Here is an 18,669-nt window from a genome sequence, read left to right as displayed (position 1 = left end):
ATAATCACATTTCCAGCTGTCCTCCAGTGCCAGTGGTATTCCAGTTAGCACTGCTCCTTAGACGTGTGCATGTGGCAAGACAACCAGACTGTCACTTAATTATCAAGATTACTTTCTTTACAGAATATCTTGCACAGAATTTTAAGCTGGGAAAGCATTTGGCCAGAACAGACAAAATTAAATTCTCTAACATATACATGTTCTGCATGAAAAACGAAGAGTATGTTTGTTTGGGCTTTTTTGTCTTTTTTTTTTTTTTTTTTTTTTTTTTAAATGGAGGAAGTATAGCACTCTTACCCTTTAAAGTAACCCTGGGGGATGCCCTGGTTGCACTGCATCCATTTTCCAAGATCTCCAATATATCTGCACACAATGTTTAAGCCGGTGGTGTGTACAAGTCTCATCATCAGAGCAGAGCACACAGTCTGGAGGCATTTCAGCAGGGATCACTGACTTACCATTAGGAGATTTGTCTTTTCATGTCTTGCTTTGAAGGCCTAATGAACTTAGGAAAAGCAAGAGATTAGAAGGATTTGAGGACCAAAGCATGATTGACTGGATCAGGACAATACTGGCAACAACTGCAAATATTGTGCTGCTCTAGTTACTCCAGTTTGAAACAGGACAGAGCAGGGGGATGTGATGGGGCATCTCATTCTTGCTGCACATGCCTCTTGCTCAGCAGGGCTGGGTGGTGTCAGTCCCATCTGCAGTGCTGACACTCCTGCTCTCACAAATGCACATTTTTGTGCCCCCCCGAAGTGTCACGGGACAAACCATCTACCTAAAAGCTGTCAGAATGGCACGAAAATCTGTATTTTTCTACATTAGAGACAGGTCTTCTGTTTTAGGTCATTCTCTTACACCATACAAGCCACCAACTTCAGGCCAAGCCAGGCAGCCAGGGAGAGGACAACTCGACTTGGACAGCCATCGGAGGCTGAGCTCAGCCCAGCTCACTGCAGTGGCATCAGAGCTGTGTACACACCTGCCTAGGGAAAAAAATTGTGGTTTGGCTTTTTTTAAATTGTGTTTGTGCTGTAATTAATTTGCTGCAATTAGGTTGTAGTGATTACATGAGCACACAAGTTAGAAGATTTTTTTTCTCCCCTAACAAAACCGCCTCTGCAGCACCCTGGGTGCAGCTTGTAGGAAGGTGCACAGGCTGCGGGAAGGAAGAATTTTGGGGGAAGGAGGCTCAGAAAAGTCAGGCTGCACATGCATGAATGATGTGCCCTATTTCTGTAAATCATTCTCTCTGTAAAGAGGCAGTTTAGTTTCAGAGACTCTGACATCTTATGTTATTACCCAAAACACAATAAATGAAGCAGCCCCACAGCTATGAAAGCTAAGGAGATGCTTACTCATCTGTGAACAACCCATTCTCCTCAACACATGAAAGGCATTGGTGCAAGAGAACAAATTAATCATATAGAGCTTCTTCAGTATCTTTTACTGTCCTCAGAGAGAAAGCAATTAGATTCTGCAGAGCGTCTGACCCTTCTCTTCACAGGACTGAAGGCACAAGCAGAGCCCAGCTGGGGCCAGGGCTCCTGACAGCTGGAGCTCCAGACATGCTCCGGAGGACGCAGAAGAGCAAAGGTCTCTCTTTAGCCTGGGTTCCTTCTCTCAGTTTGGATCCCTGCAGCAATGCAGAGGCCAGGAGATGCTGCTGGCTGGTGGACTTCAAGCACAGACCTGGAGCACAGTGCATGGGATAACTCTTGCAGGCACCTCCCGTCTGCTGGGAGCTTTCAAAAGGGGAGAAAGCTGCAGGTGCAGGAATGTCTGAACAGACCTGCAGTGTCAGGTATGTAAAAAAAATGCAGATATTGCAGATAGGAGTAAAGAAGGCACACAAATTGCCCTATTTGTATATAAAATATTTTTTAAGCACAAAACATGAAGTCAGCAAGAGTTAGTGAAGAGGTCAGAGCACTGAAGGGACACGGTTTTGCGATGAGCTCCAGGGGTGCTCACTCTCTCCCCAGCAATGTAAGGGAGCAAGGTGAAAGGGGAAAAAATCATTTCCAGGCAGACTGTACACTAGAAGCATTCATAGCTTACTTCTTTTGTCCCTTTTCTGAGCAGAAGACATTCTTCAGGCATGCATCAGCATCCTGAACATCTATTTGAAACAAACCTCAGCACCAGTATGAGCCTGCGCCCGCTGCTTCTCAGGTTATGTGGCCAAAGCTCTTAAAAGAGTCCCTTGGGCCACAGCCTGCCACTGCTCACCACGTGTGAGAGTTTAAAAGCATGAAATGCTACCTTCAAAGAGGACAGGTGCTTTTCTCCCTTTCCTACGCCACTTAAGCTGAACTAAACTAACTGCAAACCAGATGGAACAGGAAAGATTATCAAAGCAGATAAAAACTAACTGCAAACTTTAAAATCCAGTGTGAGTTTTGTGTCTGTCTCCTACCTGTTGCAGCTCAAACTCAGGAGTAGGGGTTTTGCCCCGTGTTGTCTGTAGCCTCTATCATCACACATGGTGGTATTCATATTCATTTCCCCAGATATGAAGATGACCAACAAGATTGCTCTGTTCTGTCAAGTCAATTAGCCCAGCTATTATACAGATGTAGCATGTCCCTTTGATTAAATGCCAAATGAAGATAAAGCACTGAACATTGCCTATTAAGTATATTTGCCAACAGATTTCATATGTTCTAGTAAAAAAAAAACCCTCAAATCCAAATCACAGGAGTCTAATTTCTTCTTAGACTAGAAAGGGTTTATTTAGCCTTCACTGCAGGCAGGCAACGTAACATGGCTTCTGTGAAGCAACATTTATTATTGATCTTCCTCCTTATTTAGGATAATAATTTCTCTTCTATCCTAAAGATTTGGAAGGAGTCTTTTAAGAATACGTCTGTTCAGTTTGGGCTTTTAGTTGCCTTTGCAAGGTAAAAGAATAATTTCCACCAACAAAAATAGGTTTGTTTTCATTAAAAGGATGACGCCAGCAGAGAGGAGGTGAGGGGTTTCAGAGTCCCAGGCGAGACAATAACTAAGAAGCCAGTTCCAAGACATTGTCCTGGCGAGGGAAAGCCAAAGCAGCTTCCCATGGCACTGCTCCCTGCTGCAGAGCACCCCGGGCTGCCAGAGCCCACGCTGCCCAGCCGGCCACGGAAGATACACTTCTTCCCACAGCAGGGAGAGACAGAAAACCCAGAACCCTGTCAGCGGCAGATTAAGACTATTCTTCATCCTCCAACATCACAAGGTCCCCTCCACAAAAAGCCTGCTCCTGCTTCATCCCACGGGCTCATTTACAAGTAGAATAGCTTGTACTGAGGCAGCCCTACAGGTACCAGCACTGGATCAGGACAATTACTTCTTAGCATGTGCTGCCTTGTGATTTAATGACTTTAAATATTGCCTTTCCCCAAAATCTGGCTCAGTGCAGGCTTACAGTGAATCTGCCTTCATCTCACATGTGCATCTGCCACTCGACTGCTCTGCAGTACAAACCCTTTGGGTGTTGCTTCCCTCAAAGTGAGATAGATCAAGGTTACTGAGCAGTGCCCACAGCACCCTCTGTTTCAGCACTCGGTATCTCATGGGCTGCCACGTTACAAGTGTACAGGAATAGTAATAATTCGATGAACATACAAAATGACATTGTCCAGGTGATGTATCCAAAAGTCTTTCATCTGAAACACACAGAGCTACTCAACACCAAAATGCAGAGCAACACTCTTTGCTTTGGTTTATTAAGGGGCAGAGAATCAGATGGAGGACACAGATTAATCAGCTATTTGTGATCTGACCACGTGGCAGAAGATTCACAAACCTGCAGGCCACGGTGGTGAGCTGTGGATTAACCTGAACGTCTTCCTGATGCAGAGCCAGCAGCAGCAGGTCACTGCCCTTCCTTGAGATGCTGGAGAAGTGGATTTGCACCTTGCTGGGATTCTTGGTACATGAACTGATGGAACTGTACACACCTCTGCTCCCTTCCAAAGACACCAGGGCGCCTCAAGCGTCTGACGTTTCAGAGATGCAGAAGCAGGGACGTGGCCACAGTCTCAGAAGAACTGTGCTACTACACGTACATAAAACAATGGGCTAACTCTTTAAAAAGGTGGCACTTCATCTCGGGCAGCATTCACAAGAGAGGGTCCCTGCATGCAAAGTGCACTCACCAAGCTTGTGTAACTGGGCACCGCCAGGTTTGTTTGCATTGCTCGTGGCACTGCCGGTGTGGTGCCACCGTCCTCCCCAGAGCTCTCCCGCAGGGCTGCCCGCTCCAGGAGCAGCGAGTGGGCAGAGCAACGTCTGGCTTCGGGATTGCGCTGGCAAAGTTGATAAAGTGAGCGGCTGCTGTCTAGCCTGTGAGAATCCTACCGGTGGGAAAAGCATTTTACGCTTTCATTTTAGTTTTCTTTGCTCAGTGAACCATTTTTTCTCTGAAGACAAAGAGGAAAGGAAAAAAATCCATCCGTTATACAATCCCCATGATCCATTTTTTTGCTGCTCTGTATGTGTTGACACAAACCATGCTGGAGAAGGTGAAGAAAGTATGTTTATTTCTGATTGAAGACTGATTACATCACTATCATGGATAATGTAATAGAATAATTTTATACTCGAGGGAGAAATCTAAGAATAAATATGAAAAAGTAAAATATTTTGTTTCCACTGTCTCTGAAGATGAGTGATGATTAAGTGCTGTATTTACAGGATAGTTATCGTACTCTAGACTCTGTGCTGAATAAATATTATCTTGAAAGGGTAAAAAAATCCATTGAAATATTTTAACTCACCAGAAAATTAAAAAAAAAAAAAAATAAATCCAAGAATTTGTCCAAAGCGAAGGTTAGTTACATGTTAATTCTCAATCCACACAGGATCACTGTCCCAGAAAACATCCTCTCCCCGCTGACCAGCTCCTCGCCGCAGAAGAAGCCTCGGTGGTTCTCCTCGTCTCGACTCATGAACTACTACTGGTTCTTCAGGCTGCAAGACAGAATGGCAGCAGAAGTCAGTCGCCCCGCTGCCATTCCGGGCTCAGAGCTGGTTTCTGTGCCCCTCCCGAGCTCTGCCCACGCGTCGGTGCCCACCGGTGCCCGGGCAGCCCCAGAGCATCCCGCTCCCCTTCCCAGAGGATGCTGCCCACACCCCGCAGCCTCTGCCAGCGGCTGAAGCTCCAGCTTTGAAAAAAGTGTACTTTCTTTAGGTCCTCCATTTAAATTTCTTTGAGCCTGCCAAACCCTGCAAAACTTGCCTGGATCGTGACCCAGGGCACCACGGGCCAATGAGGAATTTCTCATTCAGCAGCCGTGGGTGATCTCAGGTTTACACACTGAGAAATCATCCCAATGTTTATGCTCTACATAAAAATAATCAGCCTGTACACCAGGCACCACAAAACAAAGTTGCATGAGCCATTCTGGGGCTTTCAAGTTATGATCAAAACAGAAGATATCAGAGATATCTTTACTTTCACCCACATTAAAAGTGAAGGGAGAGAATTTAATCCTATAATGAGAGAAAGTATTACACACTCTCTCTTCATAGGCAGTGTAATTACTCAGCTGCTCTCTGGAATTGAAACAATGACAAATTAAAATGCCTTTCAATTCCATCTACCTTTTACAGCTATTCATCTTCTGGAGTCTTTCTCACTCTAAGGGTTTCTTTTTATCTTAGGCGTCAGTCACTATATGTTACGGAAAGCATGTAGAAATTGTTGCTGCTACCAATAAAAGCTGCAGTCATCAAGGTAAGAAAATAATCATTTCGTTTGGTTGGAAAGCACATGGTACAACTCCAGTATTTACTATAATTTCCTGGAATATTTTGAAAATCGTTTATCAGGATGCACAGGAGGGAGCTCAACCTCCCAGCACCAGGGATGGGGCTGGGAAAGTCCAGAGGAAACAGAAATAACATTTTGCATAAAATCTGACACAACCAAAGTCATGTCAGGACCCACCAAAGCCCTCCTCTGGTCCTGTCTCCTGCTTTTTGGCACATAATAAGTTCCAAAGCCCCCAGAGTACGTGGTGCCCGTGGTGGCCAGGCAGAGCACCCGTGCAGCGTGGGGCCAGGGAAGCGGCAGGGTGGCTGCAGCCAGGAACAGGTTTCAGCCACAACAGGCTGCAAAGATTTGTTTATACTTTCTTAAATAGACTGAAAATCCCATAGCATCACAATCATGGTGAAGGGTGACATTTCTCCAGGCATGATATTTACAATATTTTGATTAGCTCCAATTTCTGAATAGCCAAGCAGCTTATGCCAATAAATACCCTATTCCAATTAGACATCTGTGTTCTCCATTGAGGAAAAACAAAATTTAAAAACCACAACAAAAGCCCCCTCATGGACACCAAGCCCACTGCCATTTGCTCCTCAGCATGCCATTAATCATCTGGGCTTTCACAGGGGGCAACCCAAAGACTAGGCGAAGGGCTGTGCAGAGAGGTCTTCACCTTCCAAACTAGAAACAACCACTCTCAGCCCCTTGGAACTCCTTTTGACTGAAACCTGCCCTCCTTTGGCAGGTTGAATTGATACCCCAATGACAGCTGCAAGATTGGGTCCCCCTCTCTGCAAAAATCCTGAAATTAATCAGAAAGCATGAGTTTGCAAGGGAAACCTAGAAGTGTATTAGTATCTATGAATGTGTAAATGAGTGGTTATAAAACCCCAGAATATATTTGTGAGCTCCAGACATGACAGAGAGGTCTGGCTGATCAAAGAGACAAAATAAAGGCAAGAAGATAAAATTCTTCCATATGGAAGTGGGAATCATTATTCCCACATAGTCAGACTCTTAATTACTAGGGCTGGATCTCAGCCTCCAATCACTGACAGCCAGAATGGCAAAGGACAGCTCACAGCTCTCACCATTCTGCACGTTATTACAGCATTTGATGTATTTCCAATGGCCCAGAGATGGCACCGACATCAAATGTGGGTCTGGGCTCTGGCACTCTGCCAACAGCATCCTTGGTCCTTTCATCCGAAAGCCCCTGAGGAATTCCTTCTGACCTGGAACCAGGCACTCTGGCTCATCTTCCCCAAACCCAGCTCCCAAGCAGCACAGCGCCCTGCCCCCAGCCCCGCTGCCCGCGCTCACTCACCAAAGGAGAGAAAGGCTTTCTGCAAAGCCCTGAGTTAATATTCCACACAAGCATTCCTTTGACCCCAGAATTTGAATATCCTCTGTCTTCTTTCACAACTACCCAGGATTTTAATTCTCTGTGGTTTGTTGCAAATAATTTTTAGCACTGATTTTTCATCTTCAGAGTTGACATAAACCAGAAAAGAAGGAAGTTTTGTTTCTTTCAGCCCATGGCAAGCAGGAAGGAGCAAGGCTGGCATGTGATCCTCTCCCAGTACTTCAGAGAGAACGTGCCCTCCTTCCCGCAGCTCCTCACCAGCCGCTGTCTTCACTGCCACTGGTCCCCACAGAAACAGAGCTACTGGTGCTGAGCGAGGTCCAGCCGAAGCGGGACCTTGTGCCTCACTGATCATTCTGCTGCTCATTAGGGGCAAGAGGGAAGGAGAAGAGAATTGTTCAAAAAAAACCGCATCTATTTCTGGAAAGCAAGTCAAACAATGACTCAATCATCTCTACACAGTCCATAAATCCCTAATTAAAGGTTTGGTGCTCCTCCCCCTGCAGATGTTCTAGAGTCCAGCTACATTTTGGAACCTGCTCCTGTGCCGACACGAGTGCAGCCAGCAGCGTGGTGTGTCCGAGCCCTGAGCTGCAGCTCTGCCACCCTGGCACATCTAATGCAGCCCTCGCTCCACTGCTCCGTGCAAATTCCCATCGGAGCGAGGATAAACACGGCCTGGCCCCTGACAGAAACAGACTGGGTGCCAGATTTGTGATGTATTAAAAAAATATACTCCTGTATCTGACTCTCGCCCCAATTCCTGAATTTATGGTAGAATAAAAAATGGCTATGTTTTTCTTTTATATTAAATATACAGCTTAAAGTACCTGAACCCTGGAGAAAAAATGGGAGCTAGCAGACATTATCTTGCTTTGCATATTCATTGGCCAGAGGGATAAGGACTAGTTCAATATTAGCTACCTCCTCCTGCATCTTTTATTCAACACCAAAATACCAGCCAAGACACTTTCGGCTCTCTCTCCCAAGCCTCCATTTTCCCCATATTTTGGTTCAGTTCAGTCAGAAGCATTTATGCAAGCCCTGAAATTCCTGTAAACAAACAATGAAGCTCTTCCCACCCACCAGACCCCCCCCCAAAGGAAGAAAGGTCAGCTGCAGGGTACTCAGCCTTCAGTTCCTCCTCCTTCGCTGGTGGAGCTCCAGCACTGTCCCCACCCGCGCCGGGAGGTGCTGGAGGTCCAGGCAGCACGGCCTGCTAAGCAGCAGTTCAAGGGCTGCTGTGTGGTGGGTTACTTAAAGCAATTCTAGCAGTGCCTCAGTTGTGTGTTACTCTCTGGAGAGCTCTCAAAAACTATAATAAATATCCACAACTTGACTCATTCCTCATAAAAGTTCTTCTCTCCTAAAGCAGCTTTTCAGAAGACTCCTCTGCCCCGTATTTTCTGGGTGCCAGTAGCTTCCAGCCTGCAATCACCTTCCCTCTAACCTGTCCCAGAGCAAAATCCCCTTTCCTTCACAAACCGCTCCCCCTTCCTTTTTTTTTTCTTTTTTTAATTATATGAAGTATGACAGCTACACAAAATGTTTTGTTGCCTTGGCAACTGCAATCTACTGGCTTCAGACCAAGTTATAAGGAAGAGGGCAGCCTTGACACTAACCAACAATAATGAGAACAGCAAAAAACAGTGGGCAAAACACTCACTGAGATTCTCAGGACGGCTGCAGGGGGGCAGAACCCCACCCAGCACCCCAGAGCAGAGCACGTTCACACTTCCTCACCTGCACTCGAGAGCCACGGTGCTGCCGTGGCCCAGCCGTGCTCTGGGATAAACTGGTGGTGGAAACTCAGCAGGTCTGGATTACAAAATGAACTTTCTTTGTATGGAAGAAGTAATTGCTTGGAGAAGGCTGCAAACCCATAGATGCAGCCCTGTCAAAATCTGTTGTGTTTCTGCTGCCCTGCACATCCCTTTGCAGCGGGAACAGGGGCACAGGTACCTTCAGTCACTTGAACAACAGTCAAGACACGATGTAGGATAACTTTTCACAGTGTGTTCATTTACAGCCCTAGAAATAAAGATTTGTTTGCCTTTCCCTGCACTACAGACTGTTTCTGCAGTCAGGAAGATGAGCTGTATGAACTACTTCATTCTCCTGAATTCTTTTGCTACTTGCCATTATCACAAGCACTCGACCTGCACAGCCAGCTCTGTTAAAACATCAGGTACAAGGTCATCTCTGTGTACGTGGCAAATAGAAGAATTATGGTCATGAGACACCCTCTGCTCCTCCTGGGTCCAACAACACCTAGCAGTGCCCGTGGCTGTTACAGACCCCTTAGACTATGGGAGGAGAACTGATCCAGGATACAAGATATGGGTAAGTCATTCCCTCTGTCCCATATAGAGTAGCTTCAAAGAAGGAGGGTAAAATCTGGTTACATACTAATTACAGGGTGGGAAGAGCTTTTGTTGTGCACAAACCCAAGCTGCCAATCTCTTGTCTCCCATGCTTCTGCACTTCCCTATAGGCTCTGGAGAGATCCATGCTGTGCTCGGATACTTAGCCTCAAAGAAAATTGTATAAGAATGAACAATGGTTGGAGGAAATAGAATAATCAGAGCAATTTCCCATAGAAATTGGTCAGACGAATGTCTCTAATTGGCATTCCATTATTACATTTGTAACATACTTTCTTTTGAATTTATTACTTTGTTTCCTCTTGTACTGAATGCCCATGAAAATCTCTTGGGACCAGATTGAAGTCATTATGAATAAATGATAAGACACTAAATTTAGAAAGACTGATAAGAATATTAATTTGCAGAAGAGGAAGGGCCTTATAAAAGGAGAGGGAGTCCTGCAGGGTTCTGTGCTCTCTGGTGCTCTCTGCACAGGCTGGCTTCATCCTCACTGAGAACAAAGAGAAAAGGGCCTTCCCAGCAATAATTCCTGTGCTTTCAGAGCTCTGGGAAACGCCTGGGATGGCTGCGAGTGCCCCCGAGCCTGGACACCCAACCAGTGCACTGCCATGGGGCTCGCTGGCGTGCCAGGGGATGGGCTGGGGCACCGGGAGCCTCGCAGCCCAAACGCTGCCCAAACACCGCGCTGCTGCCGTCCCCACCGCCCTCAGGACACTGTCTGTACCCTGCCCATTCCTCACCACCCCCCAGCTCCAGTGTTTCTGTTCTGGAAGAGTCACTCTCATGAGTCTGAGCACCATTGTCTCAACTCTTGCCAATCTGTAACCCAGAAATTCCCTTCAGTCCCAAGCTTTGCAGCAAATACATTCCCTGTTAGGCTCTTACTGCAGGGATGAGGCAGAAAGGTCCTTAGTCTTTGCAATTTTGTCAGAGCAAGCTGAAAGAAGAAATTTGGAAAAGCAGTAGATGCAGAAGGAATGATCATTCTGCAGAATTGTCTAAGTGTGGAGACGACACTCTGCAAATTGCAGGTGATCAAACAACAAAACCAAACGGTGTGGGTATAAAAGAGAGGATGGGAGGCACCTGAAAAGTAGTGCATCTTTTCTGCACATCTCTATTTCCCATCCATTTGGCTGCTCTGATTTGAAATGCACTCCTTTATCCTTCGTAAAAATACCAGCAGCAACAATGTCAACAACAATACGAACTCAGAAGGACTGGCAAAGGAAGGATAAATTACAGCTCTGTGCCCAGGCAGCACATCACAGCTGCTCTCATTCCAGGTTTCCAATGGGAAGAGCTGTCAGCTCTGTTTTCCAGCAGTGGGACTCTGTTGCACTGAGTACAGACACTGACCTCTCCTAGAAAATCTGATGCCATCAGTTCCTCCTGCTAATTAAGATCGTGATTACGATTTACACACTGAGGTCCAAAAAGGGTGGCATTTAGAAAACATTCAAATGCTCCATGAATAAATAGGTTAGAGCTAACATGAAAAATACGGGGAATCTTTGAAGGTCTAACATCAATTGGGGAACGTCTGCATTTATCCTTTGGTAGCTTAAGCAAAATCACACATTAGTAATTATTGCTGGTTCTGATCAGCCTCAGCTTTCAGGCTGCCCACAAACCTACCTGAAGTATTTCAGTAACTAATGACACCTTTTATATCCTTCTTCTAATCTGGGCAGTCCTGAGTGCTTCAGCCTCGGTTCCCAAAGCTCACATGTAAGTGTATTAAGAGAGATTAGTTCATTAATCTGCACTCTGGTGCCATGTATCTTTATCACCTCATTTTAATAATTTGTACTAATTGACAGAGCAGACTCCCTCCAATTGTCACAGTTGGGTAATACATAATTGCTCAAAATCATAGCATAAACTTTTCACTTGGAAACACCTAATCCCATTACACTCCCAGTGTCTCTTCTGAGGTCTCACACATGAAAGAAGCTGCAAACTCAGTGTCATTAAGGACAAATACCTGTGCCATCAGGACCAGGTATTATTAACATCTTGAGTGGCTGCTGCCCATTCTTCTTCATCCATCCCAAACCAGCACGTGCTGCTCAGTTTGAGGAGAGGACGGGCAGATATTTGGGTTCCCTGGGACCATCTGACGTTTCAGTGGGCAGGGACAGCAAACCTATAACCTGACACAGGGAAGAGATGTGCAAAGCTATAGGTGCCCCGCTGTAAATGCTTACAGGGCTGTTGTGAGCAGAAGTGGCGAGTGCTCCTGCCCAAAAGCTGATACCCTGTGAAGGACAAGCCAAGGACGAGGGGTGTCTCTGAACCATAGCCGTGGGGGGGGTGTCCTGACAAGAGGAGATAGAGGAGTGCTCTGCAGTAGATGTTCAGGAAAGCAGGACATCCTCTTAGCACACTTCACCTCCCCAGGCAGGAGCCCCTGCCCTGGGACATCTGCAGGCTCAGGACCCTGCAGGACTATCCCAGAGCCCGTGGCAGAAACGTGGGAAGCCAGGACAAACCTGCCCCAGTGAAATGCTGCCAGCTGCATAGGGAGCACGATGAGCTGGCAGCAGGATTCACTGGGACAGGCAGTGACTGGCAGGAAATTAAGAGCAAACAGCTCTCTCTGCTCCGGTGGGACTCCCCGGAGCTGGGCTCAGCCCTGTGTTTCTCAGCCCAGAGGTGCATCCAGTATCTATACTGGCAAAACCCCCAGAGCGCCCCAGATGAGGGGTCATCAGAGTGTAAAGCATTACTATACATCTGTTCATCTAGGCAGCCACAGACAGATGGGAGGCCACCAGGAAAAGCACAAAGGTACCCACTTGGTCTGGTGCTTGGAGCCCTTCAGGTGCGCGTGGTACTGCTCTATGGAGTTCAGGGTGACGCTGCAGATGCTGCACGTGTAGCTGCGCTTCAGGCCTGCAAAGAGAACCAGAGTCATGAATTCTGCACCTCCCCCAGCAGAGCTGTGTGCTTGGTGTGGGCTCAGGGCTGCACTGGGACGAAAAACATCTTCATGCCTGGGCTATGGATTATTTAGAACTAAAATGGCAGCTGGAAAGTACAAATGAGTGAAAATGGCTGAAGAAAGGGGAGGGGGAATAATTAGAAGATACTCAGAATCTCAGATCTCAAACTGCATTTCTAGTTTCCCAGACATTTCTCTTTATAGTAACCCTTCTTTTCCAGGCCACAGTATCCAAGCATTAGTGAAGCCTAAAAGAATATTTTTAAGAGGCACAGACCAAGCAGAACGAAGCAGGGTTCAAAGTCAAACCCCTCCTGTAGACCACAGTCCCCACAGTTCTTCATCCCTCCCCCGGGACTTTCTCACAAAGCACCACTGCACCCAGACTAATGAGCACACGAGGTCCCATTTATTCCTCTGGGGTTTTTTTTTTTGATAGTCACAATTCAGGGCAATTTCTTGTTAGTATGTGTAGGAGCCAGGTTACTCAGGAACTTTTTTTTTTCCCAAAAGGGATCCACTCTGATTTATCCACTGATGGAAATGGCCATGTTTGCTGAACACAGCTGCTCATTCTGAGAGCCAGGGACTCAGCAGCCTTTGCCTGAAGGTCAAAGCTGGAAGCCTGGCACAGGTACCAGGTGGCCTTCCAGAAGCTGGAAGCCAGGAGCCCGTTTGCCTGATGGATTTGTTTTGGCTGCAATACCTGTCTACAGCCTCTGACCACAAAGCAGCCCTGGCTTTGCTAGTTTCAGCCCTTCACAGATACAATAACAAACAACTATTTATAAAACTGTTGCTCTTGCTGCTGGCCAACAGAGTACCACTGAACTAGAAACAACATCTCAGTGGGTTCACAGTAGAAATGTTACTAAATGTTGTTTTGTTTTGCAAGGGTTTGGTTTTGTTTGGTTTTGTTACCTTCTAACAAATCTTGGCTGCTTCTGCTACTTTCCATTCAACTGATTGCTACAGTTACAAGTGATTTTCCAAGTAGATATCCTGCATTTTATTTTATTGCTGTGTAAATTGCAGAGAAGGTGACCTGGGTGCAGCAGCACCGTTGGCTGAGCACGTGAATGCAGGAGTGGGCAGGGAGGTGACTGTGCTGGGCTCCGGAGAGCAAAAGCACAAGCAAGCAAAAAGGACACAAGGGGCATCAGCAGCACTGAACCAAAACACAAAAAACACCCCTAGAGCAACAGAAATGGGAACTGGACTATGACCTGTCCTGCTCCCTGGGTCATGAGAGGGTCAAAGCTGCACCCTCTGAAGGGGCTGCTGGACACTCCCTCTCTGAGCAGGAGCACTCACTGCCCCCTGCGCAGGGAAAGCACTTGGTTTGAAACAGCATTTCTCTCCTAATTCACTGCTCTGCCTCTGGGCACAGACTGCAGGGAAGGAAAACCAGGCAATTAAGCAGATTCATGCATACCTCTAAGAGAAGCTGCAAAGTGATTTATAAGCAACGTCACAGAAACCTTCTCCCGGTACATTCACTGGGAAACAGCCGAGCTGAAGAACAAAACCAGCCAAACCAGCCTGTGCTTCGCTTACTCAGTGAAGATCAAACTTCACCTCTCTGAGACATCCTCTGCAGACCAGGCGTTCCTTCGCCTGAAGCGCGTGCACTGAGCAGGCACGGAGACGCGGCGGATGCCGACGGGAGCGCGGCAACAGGAGCAGAGCAGAGCAGAGCCACCTTCCCCTGGGTGCACCTGCAAAACCTCTCAAACTGTGTGCAACTAATTGCCACATAAGGTAAAAAAAGCAAGAGGCGGGAGATGATTTATGGATACAATAAAAACTGCTCATTAAAAGATTGTAATAGCTTTTACGTTGTTACCGAAGTTCAGGTTTTTACTGGAGATTGATGCTCAGCTAGGACAGTTATTACTGCCTTTCCTTCAATACCAACCTTGCCACTGCATGCTGTTTCAGACCTTCTAATAAAGTGAATTGTCTTGGGTGGGTGTCAGGGAAGGGGGAAGAAGGTCAAGGTTAAGGAAGAAGTCCAGGGTTTGAGACGCAACAGAGCAGCCTGAGAAAAAAACACCTGAGACGCCCAGAGAGATACAAACCCCACTATTTATTGTACCAAACAAGAAAAATATTTCCTCCTCATTTAACAGCTTGCATCTCAGCATTATTATTAAATGACTTAAGGCTGAGAGTATTTTCAGTTCTCAGCAGGACAAGGAAATCAAGACTTTGCCACCTCTGAAAAGCTGAAATTCTAAAAATAGGAGCCCAGCAGACAGGCAGCAATCAGAATGAGAGGTGAAGGCGAAAAGGGCCTTTTCCCAAGGCAGTGTGCTGGCCAGTGGCTGCTGAAAATGACTGATACTATTTTTGATTCACGACAGTTTAGATTTCCTAGAAAAATGCACAGTTCAGTCCATTTCTGAGGCATTTATTCTCAGTGCCCTGGTACTCTTCTCCCTCCTCTGGAGAGGACATTAGCCTGCCTAGCACATAATCAAGCAGTTGTTTACACACTAACATTCTGTTTTGTCTTTGTAGACAGGTTTTCACCCAAAACATTTCTCTCTGTCTTCTGCAATCACAGAAGATCATGATGCTGCTGGGGAAGTTCCTCCATACCTGTAAAACCTGCAAAAGCAGATTTGATTTGTTTCTTTCTCTTTCCATAATGAAGTGACCTGGGCTAAGAGAGACCAATAGCTGGGTTCAAAATCTATTGTTTATGGAAGAAATGAGAAGCCTCTTTTAGGAACTACAGCAACAACAAAACCAGGTATTGCAGAAGGGAACAGGGTGCAGCTGAGCATACACTACACACCCATTTCCCTCCTGGACATCCCTGAGAGGGCTCCTGCTCCTGGTATGTAGGGCAAAACCTGCCTGAATTAAGGATATAAACACAGACCTAAGTGTTTGCAGACCCTGATTCTGTTGTCTCCCCTACTATGCTGAGCACCAGAGAGTGGTTTCTTCTCCTCTCATTTGTATTTTAACACCCTAATAATTCCCTTGGCATCACAGTCTGCATTAGCACCACCGGCACTGCACACACATCGGCATTACAGGAAACCATTGATGCTCAAGTAATTTCTGCCCTCTCCTGTCCTAGAAAAAAGTGGGAATTGCAAATTCTAGAGTCTCTGCGGTCATGTTTCTGCTTTGCACTGATTCCCTTCCATGAAGATCTGAACAGACCATTTCAAGCTTAATTGAAGGGCTCTGCTTAAAAATACCACAGTTGTGGGACTCAGCACAGGCTGCTGTGCTCTTTAGGAACAGTTTTAATGTACCGTGTAATAGTCTCTTTTGACTTTCTACAGTATTATTTCTTTGCAGAAATTGTTAAAACAATTCATTTAGAAAAAGTAATGTATGACATTCTAAAATTTGATCAGTTTATGCTTACCATAATTAACTGCAGAGGCTATATACACACACTTACCATTCCCCAGCTGTACCTACAGACTCCCAGAAAAACACTCGTCTTTTTTTGAACCTCAGGCACAAGCCATAGTAACAGTCCCACCTTTCTCAAACACCCCACACATCCCTCACCTATGAATTTGGCCCAACATGATGTTAAATATCATCTCTAAAATATACTTCAAAAACATACAGATGAGAATATAAAAATAGCAAGTAAGTGATAATGCAGAAGTATTTAAATAGTCACCTATATTTTTATGTTGTGATGTGGCATGGAACAAAAATCAAATAGCAAATACGCTCACAGATGCTCTCCTTACTGAATTTATTCTTGATGGTTTTACAGTCAAACCCTCTGTCCATAGCTGGCAGCTCCCGTTTCCTTTATTAACCCAACAGGAGTCAGAAACCACGCACCTTCCTGCCACATGGCAGGGGAAAGGAGGGAAAAGGCAGCACATGGCTAACAGGGGCCATGTGTGAGCACCTTCCTGCAGCTCGAGCCCTCAGACCTTGCCACGAGCACCGCACGGCAGAGACCGGGACCAGGGAAGTACGAAACCAGTAATACTTTAAATTAAGGTAATAAGGTTCTAATGCTCAGCAGCTAATTTAACAGCATACATTAACAGCAGCCTTATTGAATCTTAATTACTTGTGTAGGTGGAAACGCCATCAACGATTACAGCTCCTAACCGAGGACACTCGTTTTTTCCACCAGCACGTCAGGGCTGCTCACGATGCTGATGGACAAGGGGAATCCTGTCCCCCCTCCCTGCACCCAGCACGGGGGACCCGGCACTGCCACGGCGGTGCCTCTGAGTCTACGAACGTGCTCGTGCCCAGCAGAATCCAACGGCTGCTGTGCCCAGGGCTACACTGCATGGATGGAAACGGTGCCAGGGCTGGGCTGGCTGGTGGGGAGGACGCCAGAAGCTGCACAGTACTTGCCCACCACCGCAGTGCCCTGGAGCAGCCGCGCTCCCACAGCAGGACCTGGGCTGCAGGACCCTCTGCTGAAACCTGGCATCCCGAGACAGCCTTGGACAGGAGAAAACCCTGAGTGTGATGGGAACCCCTCTGAAACAAGACGAGGGGAAAGGAAACCAGCCACAGATGAACTGCAGGGTGAAGCCACAGGCAACAATCACCTCCAGAATATCAGAGCTAACAGTATTTGACCTCACCAGAGCTCACCAAAGCTGCCGACTTGGCTGAAACCACAGCCTCGTGAAATGCACCAACACGTGTTGGAGCTGAATGTGAGCACTGCAGGCAGTCTGCAGGAGGAGGGTGGTCCCAACAAGAGCAATCTGTGCTAGGAAATACCGTGCTGTCTGTATTCGCATCTACTTCTGCATCCTCACCACACATCAATATTTCCTCCCCTGCATCATGACATGCATTCATGTAAAATTGAATGTGCTCCTATATCCATTAAATAAAATATTAACAAGTCAAGTCATTAATGTCATTCTGCATAAAATGCATTAAAACACATTCCAAGGGAGAACTTGTTAAATCATTTTTTACTAAACAAAAGTGACAGCAAAGAACGAGAAGTATTTATAAGGCATACAAAGAAATTAGGAGCTGAGAAGGAAAATGAAACTCAGCTCTTTGCCTGATTTTTGCAAGACAGCATCTGCAACTATGACAATTTACCTGAAAATACAAAGGCTTCAGGTGACAACATCCCTGTGCAGCTGTCCCCATCCTGCAGCCCTCCCCATAAAATACTGCAGAGGCTGCTGTATTTTATTTTAGGGATTCACAGTGTAATCCCCTGGAGAGGCACCAGTTTCTGCTCCAGGGCCTGGAGCTTTTCTTGTTCACCAGGGACCAGGTGCCCTGGGAAGAAGGTCCATATTCCTGTGGTTTAACAGATCCCACCTAATCAGCTCCAGGTACACAAGACTGGCCCAGGATCTGTCCCCACTGCTACACAAAATTCAGGTTTTAGTGGTGGGCATGAAAAAGAGCACAAGCTGCCTTGGCCAGGTGTTTGTTGTCATACATAAAGGTGCTGAAAAGCAGGTTATGGGCACTGAGGAGATGAAGGAGGGTCTGTCTGCGCATTGTGTGCCGCTCATTTTGTTCATTTGAAGGTACACATGCAGGAAAGGGAAGGGAAGAAAGGGGAAAGGGAGAAGAAAGGGGGAAAGAGGGGAAAGGGCACACTGGATCCACACAGGGAAGCCCAGACTCTCCAGCACTGCACCAGCCTCCCGAGGGAGAGCTTGGCCGGGGGCTCTGGCTCAGCAGCAGCACGGAGCAGAGGCGGCACCAGCTCTCCAGGCGCGACCCGCGGGTCTCGGGGTGGAGGGCGCTGCCCCTGCAGAGCCCACCCGGCCAGCAGGGAGAGAGCAGGAGCCGGGGACCCCTGACGCCAGACACGAGGTACACCCGGTGAAACGGGACCTGAGGGAGCACAGCGCCGGTGCCTCCCCGGGCGGGGGGTGGAGAGAGCTGCCAGCCGGAGCAGCTTCTGCTCCCTGCTGCTGAACAGGCACAAGCTGTCAGGGAAGAGCCCAGAATTCAGCATTTTTTACCATTCCCACCGTTTTCTGCCTTTCTCCCACCCGCTCCAGGATCAGCTGGGATGCAGCCGCAGCTCTGTGGGAAGAAAACTCTTAATTTCTTCCTCTTTCAGGGTATGTCCAGGTGCTTTCCCAGCGAGTGAGAGCGGAGGGGTTTCCAGGCAGGCCAGCGCTCCGAGCGGGGGGCCCCTGCTGACAAGGCTGGAAAGCCACACGAAGCCGCTCTGGGAGACCAGCTGGACCTGTCC

At 47.0% G+C, this 18,669-nt stretch overlaps 1 protein-coding gene across 1 annotated transcript in view; it reads right to left on the bottom strand.

The window, feature by feature from the left end:
* Positions 1-4,380: 4,380 nt before the first annotated feature.
* The window catches only part of LOC103773276 (zinc finger matrin-type protein 4-like), a 16,745-nt gene continuing 2,456 nt past the window's right edge, over positions 4,381-18,669 (bottom strand). Inside the window, exons 2-3 of the mRNA XM_008940640.1 lie at positions 12,325-12,421; positions 4,381-4,965 (exon numbers count right to left, since the gene is read on the bottom strand). Coding sequence (XP_008938888.1) covers positions 4,950-4,965; positions 12,325-12,421 — 113 coding nt within the window. The 3' untranslated portion in view covers positions 4,381-4,949. The remainder of the gene's footprint in view (positions 4,966-12,324; positions 12,422-18,669) is intronic.

Source organism: Merops nubicus, unplaced genomic scaffold (genome assembly GCF_000691845.1).
Source record: "Merops nubicus isolate BGI_N331 unplaced genomic scaffold, ASM69184v1 scaffold39115, whole genome shotgun sequence".
NCBI lineage: Eukaryota > Metazoa > Chordata > Aves > Coraciiformes > Meropidae > Merops > Merops nubicus.
Note: the sequence above shows the minus strand (reverse complement) of the source record. Positions and strands in the feature narration are given on the sequence as shown.